General features: G+C 37.9%; 1 protein-coding gene across 5 annotated transcripts in view; it reads left to right on the top strand.

Annotated features, from left to right (window-relative positions):
• PRMT3 (protein arginine methyltransferase 3) overlaps positions 1 to 18,495 on the top strand; it is a 156,232-nt gene that overhangs the window by 118,575 nt on the left and 19,162 nt on the right. The window contains exon 14 of one of the 5 annotated variants that reach the window (XM_089310617.1): positions 7,230 to 7,384. The exons of 3 other annotated variants lie outside the window; for them this stretch is intronic. In XM_089310617.1, the coding sequence (XP_089166743.1) occupies positions 7,230 to 7,250 (21 nt within the window). In that variant the 3' untranslated portion in view covers positions 7,251 to 7,384. Of the gene's footprint in view, positions 1 to 6,926; positions 7,385 to 18,495 lie in introns of those variants that run through there. One more of the 5 variants, XM_070072461.2, reaches the window with a different exon arrangement.

Here is an 18,495-nt window from a genome sequence, read left to right as displayed (position 1 = left end):
AGCAGAAAGATGCATTGGAAGCAGGGCAGCCAGGACTCAGACTTGCACTCCAATGTGTGATGCTGGCGTCCTAGGCAACAGCTTAACCCATTGCATCACAATACTGGTCCTAGGGTTCCAAATAGGAAAAGTAAATGAAAGTAATAGTGAACCAAAAATGTATGCTACTTCTCAATTGAATCTTCTCTTTTGATAGGTGTTAGGTAATGAGTCACACTCGTATTTGATTTAACTGTCAGAAACTAGTGTTTAGTTTCTCTTAATAGCAGCTGTAAACCCAGAGTAATTAGAAACTGGTTTTTTTTTTTTTTTTTTTTTTTTTTTTTAAGATTTATTTGAAAGAGTAGGAGAGGCAGAGTGAGAGAGGTCTTCCATCCGCTGGTTCACTCCCCAGTTAACTACAATGGCCAGAGCTGTGCTGATCCAAAGCCAGGAGCTTCTTCTGGGTGTCTCATGTGGGTGCAGGGGACCAAGGACTTGGACCAGCTTCTGCTTTCCCAGGCCATAGCAGAGAGCTGGATTGGAAGTGGAGCAGCTGGGACTCAAACCGGCACCCATATGGGATGCTGGCACTGCAGGTGGTGGCTTTACACATTATGCCACAGCACCAACCCTATAAACTATTTAAAATCCAAACTTCAATGATCTTTAGTCATAGTACTGTTTTCATTTTACTTTTTAATAAAGCTGTAAATTTCCTGAGCTTAAGAAAAAACTTCAATATGAACCCATTTCTTTGCATTTGTGTTCCTTAAATCTTTTCGAGGCTTTTTAAAAATCTCTGGCAGTGTAAACCTAGTGTGTAACTCATTCCTGGGTATTAAATAAGCGCTTAGTACTTTTTGGTGTTAGTTGACCTAATTTTGACCTTGTGAAGCTAATCAGCTAAAGAAACTAATTATTAAAACATCTGTGCTGCTAAGAAATTAAAGATTTGTCTTGAACTTGTATCATAGATTTTTAGTGGGACATCTGGTATATATCTTAATAGGCTTCATTAGGTAAATTTTACGTCTTGGGAGAACATTTTTAAGTTGGTTTCAGGTTTCTCCTTGTGGGAATGGCCATGTGATCTAGAGCATGGTCTTGAACTTCCTGCTATTCTGAAACTTAAACCTTTGTTGTTGGGTTTAGGTGGTGGTGTCCACATTCAATCTCTTCACTTACCATCAGGAAATACTTTTCATTGTAGTATATGCTGTGAGGCATTGCCAATACTTTTTTTTTTTTAAACATTATTTCTTTTTTTTTATTTTTATTTTTTTTATTTTTTGACAGGCAGAGTGGACAGTGAGAGAGAGAGAGAGAGAGAAAGGTCTTCCTTTTGCCGTTGGTTCACCCTCCAATGGCCGTCGCGGCCAGCGCGCTGCGGCCGGCGCACCGCGCTGATCCGATGGCAGGAGCCAGGAGCCAGGTGCTTTTCCTGGTCTCCCATGGGATGCAGGGCCCAAGCACCTGGGCCATCCTCCACTGCACTCCCTGGCCACAGTAGAGAGCTGGCCTGGAAGAGGGGCAACCGGGACAGAATCCGGCGCCCCAACCGGGACTAGAACCCGGTGTGCCGGCGCCGCAAGGCGGAGGATTAGCCTAGTGAGCCGCGGCGGCAGCCTCATTGCCAATACTTGAAACACTGCTGAAGAGATAGTTCCTCTGTATACAAGGTGTTAATGGGGAAAACATCATAAAATATCAAAAAATTACTAAGAATTGGGTTAAGAGTGATAAGAACATAGTTATATAAGAAAATGTTCATGTTTTCTGAAAGATGTATACTGCATTATCCAGGAAAGAAATGACATATTGTGAAGCATTTGCCTCAAGATAGTTGAGTAGAGGAGACCAGCCTTGGGTTAAGCTGCAGCTTGTGTTGCCAGCATCCCATATCAGAGCACCAGTTCAGGTCTGAGATGCTCCACTTCTGATCCAGCTTCCTGCTAATGTGCCTGGGAAAGCAGCGGAAGATGGCCCAAGTGCTTGGGTTCCTCTTTCCCCTGTGGGAAACCCAGTTGGGTTTCAGGCTCCTGACCCAGCCCCAGCCCTTGTGACCAAGTGGAATGAAGATCTTTCTCTCCCTGTCACTGTCAATAAACAAATTTTATGCATATATAAGTAAATAGTTTAGCAGTAAAGGGGGCAGAGGGAGAATAAATGTGCCAGTATTGGAAATCATTGAATATAATATCAATATGCAAAGATACTATTTTTGTGTGTTTGAAATTTTTCATAGCAGAGTGTATTTTACAGAATCTCACTAGTGACAGTTTTCTAAGAAATATATACAAGTGATGAGGCAAGGAACATACAGTAGTGAGCTAAAGCTATTTCTCTGTAACCTAGCAATTTGCTGTAGCTTTTATACCATATGTCTAATGCATTTATTTCACTCCTAGGTCTTTTTACAACAGAAATGAGTTTTGGTGTTCACTAAAAATACATGTACAAGAATGTCCAATGAAGTCTTCCTCATAATAGCCACAAACTGGAAAACAGCCCAAACATTTGCTCAGAGTAGAAGCTAGTAGAATTAGGGTGGCATGTTTATGCAGTTAAAAATACAACAGTGGAAAAAAGATGAGCTTAACTATACTCTAGCACATGGACCAATTTCATCAACAAAAGTTCATGTGAAAAGGGAAAAAAAAGTACATACAAGTTTCAAAATCTAAATTTCAAGAACAGGCAAACTAATATGGTGGCAATAGATATCAGATTCTTGGTTACCATTTGAGGAGAGTTAATTAGATAGGAACATAATAGAGGTTTCTGACATATTGAGAATGGTTTATATCTCGATGTGGGTAGTGGGTAACCAGGTGTGTTTGGAAACAGTTTACTGAGCAGTATCCCAGTGATACACTCTCATGGGTGCATGTTATACCTGTACACTTCAGTAAATCACATTGGCTAAAAGAAATACCTCTAGTTTTGCATGTACTCATGTAGTACTTCAAGTTCACACACCCTAAAAATGCCCCCTAGTAACCTAAAAGAAGTCTACCAGGATTACAAGACAGATGGTTAGAGCTTTTGCTATTTGGTCTTTTTCTCTGAATAGTGGGGGATGATAGGGATATTTTTTAAGCAGAATGATGTGATCTGAAGGCACTTTTAAACAATCTTGGCTGGAATCTGCAGAGCAGAGAGAAGACCAGAGTAGATGTGGAAGGCCAATGAGTTGGCTATTATAGTAGCTCAGGCTGTGACTTACAGAAAGGTAGCTTAAGAGGAAAAGGAAAAATGTAGAAATATTCAATAATTATCTGTCTAGGGGTAAGATTGACAAGATTTGAGGACGAGTTAAGCAATGTGGGATGAGAGGAGAAATAACAGTGAAGATTCCAAGATTTCTTGCTTTTTCAATTACAGTACTATCTTTTCAGACAAAAAAAAAAAGTACAGAAAAAGAACAAGTTTAGTGGTGAGAACAGAAGCTCAGTTAGTACTATGTTGAATTTTAAATATCTTTGAGATATACAAGTTGTAATATCCAGTAGGGAATTGGAATACTGTTCTGTGGTCTATCTTGTCAAGACAGATTTGTGACATTTCATCCAGATATGTTAGGATAAAACGGAGGAACATTTTGTGAAAGGATATTTTGAAGTACCTCCCAAGATATGTCAACATCTGTTTGACAAAGCATTTTAGGCAATCATAGGATTATATAAAAAACTTTGAAACTAGATACATTTTTCAACCTGTTCTACTTTTTTTTCCCATTTTTTTAATTTAAAAAAAATTTTTTTGACAGGCAGAGTGGACAGTGAGAGAGAGAGAAAGGTCTTCCTTTGCCGTTGGTTCACCCTCCAATGGCCTCTGCGGCCGGCACGCTGCGGCCGGCGCACTGCGCTGATCCGATGGCAGGAGCCAGGTACTTATCCTGGTCTTCCATGGGGTGCAGGGCCCAAGGACTTGGGCCATCCTCCACTGCACTCCCTGGCCACAGCAGAGGGCTGGCCTGGAAGAGGGGCAACCGGGACAGAATCCGGCGCCCCGACTGGGACTAGAACCCGGTGTGCCGGCGCCGCAAGGCGGAGGATTAGCCTAGTGAGCTGCGGCGCCGGCCCAACCTGTTCTACTTCTAAAATATTTTTTTTTAACTTTTATTTAGTAAATACAAATTTCCAAAGTACAGTTTATGGATTACAATGGCTTCCCCTCCCATAACTTCATCCCACTCGCACCCCTCCCATCTCCCACTTCCTCTCCCATTCCATTCACATCGATTCATTTTCAATTATCCTTATATACAGAAGATCAATTTAGCCTGTATTAAGTAAAGATTTCATCAGTTTGCACCCACACAGAACATAAAGTGTAAAATACTGTTTCAGTACTAGTTATAGCATTAATTCACATTGGACAACACATTAAGGACAGAGATCCCACATGAGGAGTAAGTGCACAGTGACTCCTGTTGTTGACTTAGCAATTTGACAGTCTTGTTTATGGCGTCAGTAATCTCCCTAGGCTCTAGTCATGAGTTGCCAAGGCTATGGAAGCCTTTTGAGTTCGCCGACTTCAGTCTTATTCAGACAAAGTCATAGTCGAGTGGAAGTTCTCTCCTCCCTTCAGAGAAAGGTACCTCCTTCTTTGATGGCCCTGTTCTAAAAGATTATTCTTTACAACAAAGCCAATGGAGCAGGCATCATGAGCAGGCATAACATACAGAATAAGCGTTCAAGTAATCGCGGAAAGAGAACAGTCACACAGCTGATTCTGCCCTCTATTTTCTGAATGTGTACCCAAAAATGAGCATGAGATGAGAAAATGATCTTCCATTTCTTCAGTTTTCAGCTTCTAAGCATCCTGTGAGAATGTGATTCTTGTTTTTAAGAGTGTGTATTTTAATATAAATTAGTGATTTGCTATAAATCATTTACTTTTATCTGGAACCCAGACAAAAAAAAATGGTGATTTGTGCCTGAGGGATGGTTTATATGTTAGTCTCTAATACAACACCTTAGTAAGGAATTTTCAAGAATAATTTTATTGGCTGGGATTTTCCCCATATGTGATTTTTCCTCTGAAAATATATGAACACTAAAAGGGAAGCTTCATATTTCAAAGGATTACATCTAATTCTGGGATTTTTATATCTAATTGAAGTCCAAATATACCGTATGCATTACCTGACATTTATTCCCACTCGATTCCTTGCCTTTGCTTTTCCAACCTCCGAAAGTCTAGAACCTTCTAAACTACACCCCTACAGGGCTTTTAAAATCTAAATCATTTCAACTCATTCTTCATGTGTGGAAATATTCAGGATGTAAAACTGACAGGACTTGAGGATCAATTAGATAATTGTGGAATGAGGGAAAGAAGTACCAATGAGAACTTTTATACTCTCTCCTTGAAACATTACCATTAAGGAAAACAATATAAGAAGTGCATTTGTCTTTTTAAAATTTAACTATTTTCCCCAAAGGTTTATGTATTTGAAAGATGGAAAAAGAGATCTCCCATCCACTAGTTCCTTCCCAAATGGCTGCTAAGGCAAGGAACCCAGAGCTCCATCCAGGTCTCTCATGTGGGTGGTAAGGGCCCAAGTATTTGAGCTTTCGTCTGCTGCCTTCCAAGGCACATTAATAGGGGGCTGCATGGGAAATGGAGTAACCAGGATGCAAACCTGCACTCTGATACAGGATGCCAGAGGCTAAACCAGCTGCACCACAACACTGGCCCCCAAAAATTAACGCTAAGGTTCATTGAGTGGAATAGTGAGAGCAATCACCAGCAGTATTTAAATCTAGTCAGAAGGAATGCAAAAATGAGGAATCTTGAACGATAAGTATAATAATCTTTCTGTAGAATACTCCTCTAAAGACATGTGTGCTGAAAGCCAATACATGAATAATGCCTCTGAATCTATACCATAAAAAATTCATTGATTCCAATGAATGTGCATCAGAATTGTTGTAAAATACAACTTGAGTTGAATCTTGAAATTTTAGATAGGTATAGGATCGTGGTTGAAATCAGCAAATTGTAAGAACACATTGTGAGTGAAATTATCACACCCAGGCAGGACTGAAATATCTAGCTCAAGCACAGCTGTAAGCAGAAACGTGGCTGATTTATCAAATAGTCAATAATAGTGGGCCCTTGATTGGAGCTGTCAGGGGACTTCACCCTAGTCTTATCACAGAGGCTGCCAATTTGCATTATTAGATTATGGTGATAATTAAGTTTGACCAGGTATTTTTTTCTCTTTGATTCTGGCAGTTAACCCTAGAGTAATGACCTATAAGAAAGTAATCTTCCCAGTTCAGATTTCTTCTGACTAACCTGACAGAAACCATTGTGAATATTGGCATTCAGAGCTTCAGGAAGTCCTAAAGTATCTAATGTTTTCAGACATCTGATGTATGTGTATGTATTAACATGAGAGATTAGTCTTCAGGGAAAGAATTAGAAAGGCTCAGAACATGCTTTATATTTGCCAGAATGAGTCAGTCCATCTTTTCAAGAAAGGACCAGTCTTGATAATGGAAGAGTTTTCTAAAAATCACTCTTTTTAAAACAGATGAAAATATGCAAGGAACACTGGTAATGTAGCACTGTGGTTATTTTCAGCTTTAGACCCAGTGGGCCAAGTTTACCAGTACAATTTTAGTCAAGGTATTTAACTTCTCTGAACCGTTTTCATCTCAAATAGTGTGGTAACACAAATATATACCCTCCTAGTTATTGTTTTATGTACTAAATGATTCACACATTGACCATTATGCCTGGCACAAAAAATGCTCAATAAATAAACCAATTAATATTTCCTTTGATTTTTTCCCCATCAAGCTGTATTCTTAACAGAAGGGTTGTTTTTATTGCTTTTATTCTTATTTTTTGTTTATAGGAATTAAAGACTTCGTGATTTTATAGAAGGGCTCTCCTTATTCCATCACATACCAATTTTTTTTTTACAGGCACAAATGTGCAAAGATGACTTTGAGACCTATCTGTACTCATGAATGTCAAAGAATTAGATAAACTACCTTCTTTTAAAGTGTTATGCTCATCAGCTGTCTCTGCAAGGAAAACCATATCCTTTCTGCCTCTAGTTTCCCAGGGGGTCATGTTTTTAATTTTAGATCACTAATGCAATGACATACCACTTATTAAAGGAAAGGATCTTGTTTAATGTGTATGTCCTGGCTATTCCCAAACACTGCACCATGATGTTCAACCTGATTTCTTTTTTCTCTTCTCTTCCTACTCTTTTCATCCAGCATCCAACCCCAGGGATCTAAGATGGACCAAACTGAATACTAGAGCCCCAGAAATGGAAATTATCTCACCCATCCATGTCCAGGTTGCAACAGTAAAACACTTAAAATTTCAAATATATGTCAGAACTTATAATAAACTTCTTTGAAAAATGTCAGCTTCTAAATGAAAGAGCTTAATGATTATCAACAGATTTTTTTTAATTTCCACTCAAGATACTGCATGTTTTCAGAAGGGCTCAGGTGTAGAGGAGTGGTAAACTACCTTCACTTTACTTTTCTGGGTAGTTTTCAGAAAAGGGAATATGGAAAGCAAACAAACAAACAAAAAACCAGAATATTAGGAAATAGTAAGCATTGATATCAAGCAATAAGAATCTGTATAAGGGGAGCAGGAAAAGAGGGAAATCTGGAGAAGCAGTGAATTGCAAAACTTTTTAAATAGCAAACTATATTCAAGACACTTATTCAAGCAACACATATTGAAGGTAAATACTACGTGGGCTTCTTGCTACTTTGACTATAACAAAGAATCAGAATGTAATCTGTGGCCGTAAAACAGTCATTTAGGAGAGGCCAACATATAAATAGTTAGAACTTAAAACAGAATCTATAAAAGAGTCCCTTGGCCTATCACTCTTAGTTTCCCTTGATAATCCTGCTCATGCCTTAGGTGTGTCTTTTCAAAAACCATCTTAATAACCATATGCACTATATTTATCTGGAGTTATCAGGGAATACTTCTTTGGGAAGTAGTTGTCATGTCAGTTTTAAATAAAATTATAAAGTTACATTAGATATAAGCATCATAATCTCCATTTCCTAAAGGTTAATAGGAATTGAGCTTGTATCATTTTATCATTTATTTCTAAGAGTGCTAGGTAAAGGGAATCTTTTATAGATTGTTTATGTTCACTTCCTATAGTCCCTGCACATTGAGATGATAATTCATGCCTCTATAACCATGCACAATTGTTTTCACCATTCAGGAGGCATGCATAGGCAGTGAGTGTATGGAGGTACACAGGAGTGGTGAGTCTGTCCTTAAAAGACCTATTGGGGGGCCGGCGCCGTGGCTCACTAGGCTAATCCTCCGCCTAGCGGCGCCGGCACACCAGGTTCTAGTCCCGGTCGGGGCGCCGGATTCTGTCCCGGTTGCCCCTCTTCCAGGCCAGCCCTCTGCTGTGGCCAGGGAGTGCAGTGGAGGATGGCCCAGGTGCTTGGGCCCTGCACCCCGTGGGAGACCAGGAAAAGCACCTGGCTCCTGGCTCCTGCCATCGGATCGGCGCGGTGCGGCGGCCATTGGAGGGTGAACCAACGGCAAAGGAAGACCTTTCTCTCTGTCTCTCTCACTGTCCACTCTGCCTGTCAAAAAAAAAAAAAAAAAGACCTATTGGGATATGCCATTGAAAAGACATTGAACAGAAAGCATTGTGAATGTGATGAGTGCCGGTAACAGGGAGTGCAGGAACATTTTGTGTGTGTATTATAGTCTACTACATGGGATTAAGGAAGGCTGCCCAGAGAAAGTAACATTTAAATTTAGACATAAGAAGTGAGGAGCTAGAGAATGGGGAAGAGTGTTACAGGCCAGGGAGCCACAGGTAGGACAGAAAAATGCAGTGAAGGGCTACAATAAAATTTTGCTGAGAACTTCCAAAGCTGTCAAAAAATACCATTTGTTTTGAAGGTTTCAGAAAGCTGTTAATAAAGCATTATCAAACCAAAATTCAGAAAATAAGGAAGTCCAAAGAGATGAGAATTAACATTTGGGGCTCCTTTTGCCCTACAGGGACTTGCCAATCTAGAAGAAGGATAGCCCTTTTGATAGCACCACATGGTAGGAAATATAAAAATAGACCCCTTGTAACTCCCCAGCACTTTGCTTTGGGATACAGGAAGACTGAAGCCAAGAACAGGGCAAAACAGAGATACATGAATTGAAATGCTCAAATCTTGACACTGAATTAAGATGATCTTGGCTTGAAGAAACAAATTCTTTATAGAATTTAGGCCACAAATTATAGCTACAAGAATTTTTTTTCAAATATAATCAAACTTAATCAGTCATATAAGGACACAAAACAATATGAATCAAGAACCAGTTGAAACAACAGGCAGTAAGAACAGCTCCAGGTATTAATTCTGTCAATCATGAATCCTGAGACTGTGCATTAGTCTAAATTCAAGGAGAAAGGAAATTTCAGTGAACTGGAAACTTTAAAATCTATATACAGCAGATTTGAAAAAGAACCATACATTTTAGAATTGAACTAAATATGAGATGAGAAGATCAGTGAACTGGACCTTCGTTCAGAAGAAAATATTCAAAAAGAAGCACTGAGAGATTTAAGAGGCCAAAGAAAGGGTAGGAGACAGTGGATATAAGAAAAGTCTAGTGGGTATTAACTGAGAGTCCCAAAAGAAAAAAGCATGAAAATATTACCATATTTGAAGAGGTAATAGCCAAATTTTTTCTACAATAGATAAAACAGGAAGGTATAATTCATGAAGCATGAAATAACTTGCATGGTGTGATTTTAAAATGCCATCTAATTCTAGGAATATACATAATAGAAATGAAAATGTGTCCACAAAAGTGTTCATAGCAGCATTATTCATAATAGATAAAAGGTGGAAGTAATTCAGTTGTCCATCACCTGAAGAATGAATTAGGTGATATATCCATACCATGGAATATTATTTCAACCACTAAAAAGAACGAATTACTGATACATAACATTGTATGAATAAACCTTGAAAGTATTCTGTGAAGGCACAAAAAGCCACATATTATTTCATTTATATGAAATATCCAGAACAGGCAAATCTATAGCATGGACTAGATGAGAGGCAACAAGATTTCTTTTAGGAGCAATGATAGTGTTCCAGAATAAGATTACATTGACAATTACACAAATCTGTAAAGAATGTTGAATTGTATACTTTGTTTAAATTAGTAAACTTTTATGCTATGTGAATTATATCTGAATTTTGAAAAGGGAGAAGTGATATCCCAGGAAAACTTCAGAAACCAAGGAGGAGAAACTTAAAAGCAGTTAGTGCGGCTGTGGGTAGGGCACTAAAGAACCGTGGGTAGACTAATAGATGAGTACTCAGAAGAACCATGGAATCAAAAAAGATAGAGACACTTCAGTGATGACATCATCACTGTGCCAAAAGAGTAACTGAGTTCTTCCCAACTGAAATATCTTTTAGGAATGAAGCTGAAATAAAGATTTTTTTCAGATGAACACAGAAAAAGAATGTGAATTTGTTCCAGGAAGCCTGTAGTAAAGGAGGTACCAGAAGGTATTTAGGGATGGAAAGCCAGAATTACAGGAAGTTATAAAAACTAACAAAAATGATAAATATATTCAAAAATATGGAGCCTGTAGTGATTCCATCCCTAGGTGTGTACCCAGTAGCCATGAGTATGTATGTATGTTCACTCAAAGATGTCTGTTACAGGTTCATAGCCACAATATTTCTGAAACTCTCAAAAATGTTCAAATACCTGTCAGCAATAAACTGGGTAAATTGTACTCCTATATAGTAGTCCCCCTTATCTGAAGTTTCACTTTCCAGAGTTTCAGTTGCCGCAGTCAACAAGAAGGGGGTGAGTACAGTACAGTAAAATATTTTGAGAGAGGGTCAGAGAGACCATTCACATGGCTTTCATAACATTACATTGTTAAAATTGTTCTATTGTTATTAGTTACTGTTAATCTCTTACTATACCTAGTTTATAAGTTAAACTATCAGGTAATATGTATAGGAAAAAAAGTATATATGGGGCTCCTTACTATCTGAAGTTTCAGGCATCACTGGGAATCTTGGAATGTATCATCCAGAACACTACTGTAGTCACATTTCCTTGCAGTCATGAAAGTAAGTGGGTTACAACAACATGTGACAACGTAAGTGAATCTCACAACAATATTAAGGGAAAATTAGCTAGGCACAGAGGACTACATGATATGTGATTCATGTTGAAGTTACAGGGAAAATTAATGTATGCCCTAGAATTTAGAATAATGGTTACCCTTTGGAGATGGAGGTGTCTAAGATTGACTAGGTGCGCAAGGCACTCTACTAGAGTGCTGAGATGTTCTGTTTCTTGATCTGAGTGTGTGTTTCACACCCTTATGTGCACTTTGCTGCATATGCATGATATAACAGAAGATTCTTAAAAAGTGAAATATCAGTACATCTCAATGACCGTTCACTATAAAATAACATGTCATATAGCTGAGAATAAGTATAGAACAATTAAGATATCAATTTATGTCAATTTTTACATGAGTCAAAGAACTTACATTTTAGACTCTGAAAGATTATCTTTTACCTTGTAAAATCACTTTAATGGAGCCATTTTCCATTTACAGGGGAGGAGTCTAAATTTAAAGGGAATTTCAATTACTGAGACTATTTTAAGAAGATAAAAAGTAAATTTGAGTTTTTAAGTAAAAATATTGTTTTTTTACTATTTTTAGATCTATTGTCTGTTTTGCTGCTTCCCATATTGCTTGGTGTATTTCTAAACACCACTCAATCTGGAAGTATCCCTTGAGAAGTAAATGGCACTTAATGTGTATTGTACCCTAGAGGAATCATGAAAGAAAGATGCAGATTTTCTCTTGGGATAAAATAGAAAATTAATTGAAGAAGGAAGAGTCCATAATTTAAAATACAGTTAATACTAGAAAAAAATCATAATACGTAATTTATTTTTTGCTTATTCCCCTTTGTTCAAATACCAATTATCACTAACAGAGTTCATAAACTATATACAGGAGCTTGTATGGCTTCTGTTTGTATTATCATCTGCTTGCTTTATGTATGATGATGTATAAACTATAATAAAATCATTTTTATGCTTTATCTATATATATATACTTTTCATCAGATTCTGCACCATTTGGCTTTTCAATTCCATATTATGATTTTGAAAGAAATACTCCAACAAAATATGAACTGTATTTTCATTATAGTGATTCTGCTGCATGGATTACAAGCACTCTATCTCCATGCTTGGATAAACTCCATCAAAAGCACATTATCCTCCTACTTCTGTGGCCAGCTGCCTAATTGTATCTGCTGTAACCACACGCTGTTGGAACATGATACCAATGAAGAGCAGAAATGATAAATTACTCCCTGCAGGTGATAGTGATAATGATAATTTTTAATTTCCTTCTTCCTCATAAGGCCTAGTCTGATCTTATTTCACTGGCTGCCATCCTGTTACATGCACACATGATGAGTCCTATTTAAAGAAAGACTCACCACACCAAGATACATGAGAAAGTAAATTTATTTTTATTCTAAGTCATTGTTCTCCAAATGAGCATATATAAAATGGACTGTGTTTAATTTTATATATATGGGAAAAAAAAAAAAACAAGTAAAATGTGGCTTAAACAAGTTTTTAAATGCTCTAGTTTACAAGTGTTATTTTATTTCCTTTTGTGAAATATATAAAAAGACAAGCAGCTCATTCTGAAATTGTATTCTAATGCTTCAGAATACTCAGAATGTACAATAATTCTGTATGCTTGTGTTAATTTCCTGTATGCCTCAAAGTCATTTTGGAGGATTCTTAAATTTCAGGAGTGATCAAACTATCCCAGAAATTCACTGTATGTATTCTTCTTTCACGCTTTTTTCCCATTATCGTTGTTTTTATTTATTATTCATTACCACTCATTGTTTCTTCTTTCAGCCTAGAGGATGCACATAAACAAAATTTCACTGGACTGTATCGTAAAAAATTTTATTTAATTGTGACCCTGCCTTGGCAGATTGATCCAGCTCCTATGGATCCTTAATTTTAATTATTTATTCCCCACTTCAGCAGTCCTTAGTAGCCCTGACAAGCTATATATATGTAATAAGATGTATTCTGTGGTCAGACTTCTAACCTATCTGATCTTTTTCAAGTACATGTCAAGTTAAAGCTCCAGTTATGTATTGCCATGGCCATCATGTTCAATTTCCTATGGTGGTGGTTTATTCTTATTTCAGCAGCTTCCACTGACAGAATGTAAGTTCATTAAATTAACATTTAAAAGACTTATTAAAGATACTAGCAAGGGGATGAAACTATAATTGAAAAATAACTTTGTTCTTTCTACAAAACAAATGGTTTTGTCCCCAATCAGCTGATACATTTCATTGGTTATCTAATTGTTACCTGTTTTCAAATGGCTTTTCAAAAACAAAAACACCAACCATAGTTCAATTGGTTAATATGAATATATTTCAGGGTTTTTTTTAATCTATTTTAATTACTAAGAATCACATATACAGTAATTCCCCCTTATCTGAGGGGTTATGTTTCAGGACCTTCCCTGACTGAAACCACAGGTAATATTGAGCCTATTTGTATATACTATGATTTTTTCCCATGCATATATCCCTATGAAAAAGTTTAATTTATAAATTAGGCACAGTAAGAGATTAACAATAATAATAAAATTGAACCACTATAATATAAAATATATTTACAACTTATTTCTAAAACTTTCCACTTAATATATTCAGGCAATGGTTGACCACAGGTCAACAATTACAAGTTACGTTTCCTTTTCTCTCAAAGTTTATAAGCTACTTTTTTGTTACCCCTGACTACCCTCCACTGCCACTGTATTATTTTTTTAAAGATTTATTTTTATTTATTTGAAAGTCAGAGTCACACAGAGAGAGGAGAGGCAGAGAGAAGTCTTCCATCCAATGACCCACTCCCCAGATGGCCACAATGGCCAGAGCTGTGGCGATCCAAAGCCAGGAGCCAGGAGCTTCTTCTGTGTCTCCCACACAGGTGCAGGGGCCCACAGACCCAGGCCACTTTCCACCACCCTCCCAGGCCACAGCAGAGAGCTGGACAGGAAGAGGAGCAGCCGGGACTAGAACCGGTGCCCACATGGGATGCCAGCACTTCAGGCCAGGGCATTAACCCACTGAGCCACAGCACCAGCCCCTGCCACTGTATTATTTGGAAAGCTAGAAGGAGGGTTAGTTTCTTTTGTGGATGTGGGTAAGTGGTTTTTCTCAAAAAATCTTAAAACTCATGTGAATCTATTTGGAGGTTAGAGAATAGTTTTAAATTAACTTTATTTCAGATACTTCACTACATGTAGTTTTTGTAAGCTCATGTATCTTGAGTCTGTAATTATAATTCTTTAATTCTTCTTTCATATGATTGCCAGTCTATTTTTAACCATAATTGAAAATATGAAATTTCTTCCCATGAGTTTTGTACATTACAGACTCAGGTCATGTTTTCTGATGGCATAACAATTTGTTATTTTCACAAACATCTTTCTCCAACTCTGATTTTTGCTATCATAGAATAAACATGTCTTAAAGAATAATTATAAAAGTCTAATATTTTCATGTGGTCTAGCAGTTTGTGAGTGTGACTGGTCCATTTATCTCTTTTCTCCTCTATACTTTATCCTGATAATGTCTTTGTTAGTGTTAACTTTTTTAAAAAAAATCTTGAGGTAAATTTGTCATTCTTTTTTCCCCCCCTCAAATTCATCTAGTTCCTGTTACATGTTAGTGCTCTAGCTTTCCAGGGAGTCACGTATTGAATTGAATGCCTCTCCAGGCAATATTATAAATGTATGTTAAGCTTAATTATTAAACATTTTCACAGTTGTTCATTTTGTTGGAAAGCTAGTTAAAGATGAGCCCAAAGATTTAGCACCCATAATCAAGATTGCTCAACATCTTTCTAGTTACATGTGTAAACACTCAGATGTGCTCAGCATACCATACGTGCCCAAAACACACATACTATTTTCAAACTGCTTTTCACCTAACAGTATGTGACATTTTCCAAACCGATGAATATTTATCTAAGGATTACTTTTGATGGCCAAATAATATTTAAAGGAAAATCAGTTCTGTACTCAGAACACTTCTGACTCCAAATGTGTGGGTTTTCCATACCATCAGGCAGCTTTCCAGTTCTCTGTGACACCAACTGGTTGTGTTACAGTTTAATTCAACTCTTCCGTCAACTACTCAATTTAGCACAGAACCCTCAAGTTATGAGTCCTCAGATGACACACACTTCTGTGCAGTTTTGCTACAAATCCAGAGTTCTCACAACCGCAATCTGGTTTTAATAGATTATTAAAATGGCTTTGCCATTTTTCAAAAGATATTTCTGTGATCTTTTACTGAGAGGTTTTCTTCCTTTACCTTCTTTCATACTGATGGCCGTGTTTCTGTGTTTCTGTGTGTAACACATCTTTAAGCATCTTTTGCAGGGCTGGATGAGTGGTGACAAATTCTTTCAATTTCTGTTTGCCAGGAAAGGTTTTTATTTCACCTTCATTCACAAATGAGAGCTTTGCAGCATATAATATTCTGGGCTGGCAGTTTTTTTCTCTTAGTACTTGGGCAATATCTTGCCATTCCCTCCTGGCTTGAACGGGCCATCAAAGGAGGTACCTTTGTCTGAAGGGTGGAGAGAACTTTGACTATGGCCTTGTCTAAATAAGATTGGAGTTGATGAACTCAAGAGGCTTCCATAGCTTTGGCAGCTCATGACAAGAGCCTCGGGTGATTACTGGTGTCATAAACAAGAGTGTCAATTGTTAAATCAATAAATGGGAGTCACTGTGCACCTACCCCCCATGTAGGATCTGTCCTTAATGTGTTGTTCCATGCGAATTTGTGAATTAACGGTAAAACTACTACTCAAACAGTACTCTATACTTTGTGTTTCTGTGTGGGTGCAGTCTGTTGAAATTTTAGCTTAGTATATATACTAAGTTGATCTTCTGTATATAAAGATAATTGAAAATGAATCTTGATGAAGAATGGGATGGGAGAGGGAGTGGGAGATAGGATGGTTGCCAGTGGGAGAGTGATTATGGGGGGAAAAGCTGCTATAATTCAAAAGTTGTACTTTGAAAATTCATATTTATTAAATAAAAGTTGAGAAAAATAAAATGGCCCACAGAATTCAAGAAAACACTTCACTTACTTTTACTAATTTATTACACAGGAAATTTAGGTATCCAAATGAGCAACCATTTAAAGAGGTACTTAGGGTGAGGGCTAGAAGGGGTCCCAAGCACAGGAGCTTCTGTTTTCATGGAGTAGGGGTACACAGCCACCCCCTGGCACTTAGATGCACTCACCAGACGCTCTGCCAACGTTGTTAGAGTTTTATGAGGCCCATTAATAGTGGTGTGATTGAATACTTGGCCATTGGTGATTAAGTTTTATCTCTAGTCCCTTTCTCCTCTCCAGAGGAAAATTGTGTCTGATTGTTTTAAATTTCTTCTAAGCCGGAGGCTTTTTTCAGATGATTGCTAATCATTTGATTCTGCCTTTTATAAGTGTTCTGCTTTATCTTTTGTTCATTTCTTTTGGTATATTGTTTTCTTATTAATTTGTAGTAGTTTAATAGGCAGAGGACAGTGGCCCTTTGCTATTACATATTTTAGTCTGTTTTTGTTGTCTTAATTTTGATATTAAAATGTTTAATTGCCCTGATCATAGTTCCTGTCTCGTGTGTCGTACTTCAAAAAGCCTTCTCTACTTCTAGATTTTTAAAACACTTGTATATGTTGGTGGAATCTCACTCTTCCACTCTCCCTCCCCACTTCTCACAGATCTTTGTGATTACTTACACATCTATTGAAAAATGCCACTGAATTATGTTAATCATTTTTGCTTATTTTTTAAGGAATTCAGAGGGGAAAAGTTAGTTTTTTACATATACATAGCTATTTGTCATTTGTTGTTCTTCTACTTTTTTTTTTTTTTTTTTTTTTTTTTTTTTTTTTGACAGGCAGAGTGGACAGTGAGAGAGAGAGACAGAGAGAAAGGTCTTCCTTTTGCCGTTGGTTCACCCTCCAATGGCCGCCACGGCTGGCGCGCTGCGGCCAGCGCACCGCGCTGATCCGATGGCAGGAGCCAGGTACTTCTCCTGGTCTCCCATGCGGTGTAGGGCCGAAGCACTTGGGCCATCCTCCACTGCACTCCCGGGCCACAGCAGAGAGCTGGCCTGGAAGAAGGGCAACCGGGACAGAATCCAGCGCCCCGACCGGGACTAGAACCCTGTGTGCCGGTGCCGCTAGGTGGAGGATTAGCCTATTGAGCCGCGGCGCCAGCCTTCTACTGTTCTTAATATTCCCAGTTTCCAATATCAAAGTGAACAACTTTTTTAAAAAATGTCTTCTAGAGGAAATCTGTAGGCAATGGATTCTGTTGGTTTTCTGAGGTTTTTATTTTGCCTTCTTTTCTGAGGTATGTTTTCTCTGGATATAGAATTTTAAAGGTTTTCTGCTCTCATACCTTTTCTATGTCAGCCTGCAATTAAATCTCTGTTGGATCCTTGGGTTCATCTGTTGTGCAGTTTATTGCAATATTTTTTCTTATTCAAATTGCATAATATCTAGATTCATCTTCATATTCACTGATATCTTTTCCTCTGTCATCTCCAACTTGCTAGTTAACCAAGAGTTTTTGGTGTCAGTTACTGTGTTTTTCAGTTCTAAAACTTCCATTTTTTATTTTTTATTTTTTATTTCTCTGCTGAGAACCTCTCTGTTTTCATTCATTTCAGTTTGTTTTGTTACCTCATAGAGGATAGTTATAATTGGTGCTTTAAAGTTTTTGTCTGCTCATACAAGTAGCTGATCATCTCAAGATTGTCTTTTCTCTTGAGCGTTAAGTCTTCCTGATGGCTTTTTATGTTGAAATCCTCTGGACAGTGTTGGTGTTTGGTGTTAGCAGGCAGTCAGCCACATTAAGGTCAGACTTTAAGTTGTACCTCACAGTGTCTGGACAGACAGTGGCTCAAATCTCAATTCCGTCTCAAAGCCTTTGCTATCATGTCTTGGGGCTCTGCTGCACCTCTGTAATTGAGGGATCAGTCTGAGTCTTATGGGTTTTTCAAATCTCAGATCAGTTCTCTAAGCCTTTATTTACTGGTTTTTCCCACACATGTTTTATTCAACAGGCAGTCCTAACTACTGGTATCGTTGATGTCAAATTTCAATTCTGTTCTCTAAGCCTTTGCTGTATGGATTGGGTCCTGCCTTGGGCATGCGTAGTTCAGGGTTAGGCTGAGACGTGTGTGGGCTCACACATAGCATTGAGGGATCCCCCTCTCCAGCTGTCTCCTCTCCGGTTCATCCCAAGTTTTCCATTTCTTTCATAGTTGAAAATTATTACTTACATCCAAGGTCAGGTAGTGACTTAATAAATTATACTGGTAAGGCTAGCTCTAAGAGGGGTC

This window comes from Oryctolagus cuniculus, chromosome 1, assembly GCF_051225735.1.
Source record: "Oryctolagus cuniculus isolate XC-2025 breed Fujian yellow rabbit chromosome 1, ASM5122573v1, whole genome shotgun sequence".
NCBI lineage: Eukaryota > Metazoa > Chordata > Mammalia > Lagomorpha > Leporidae > Oryctolagus > Oryctolagus cuniculus.
The sequence above is the reverse complement of the archived record's forward strand: the minus strand, read 5'-3'. Positions and strand labels throughout refer to the sequence as shown.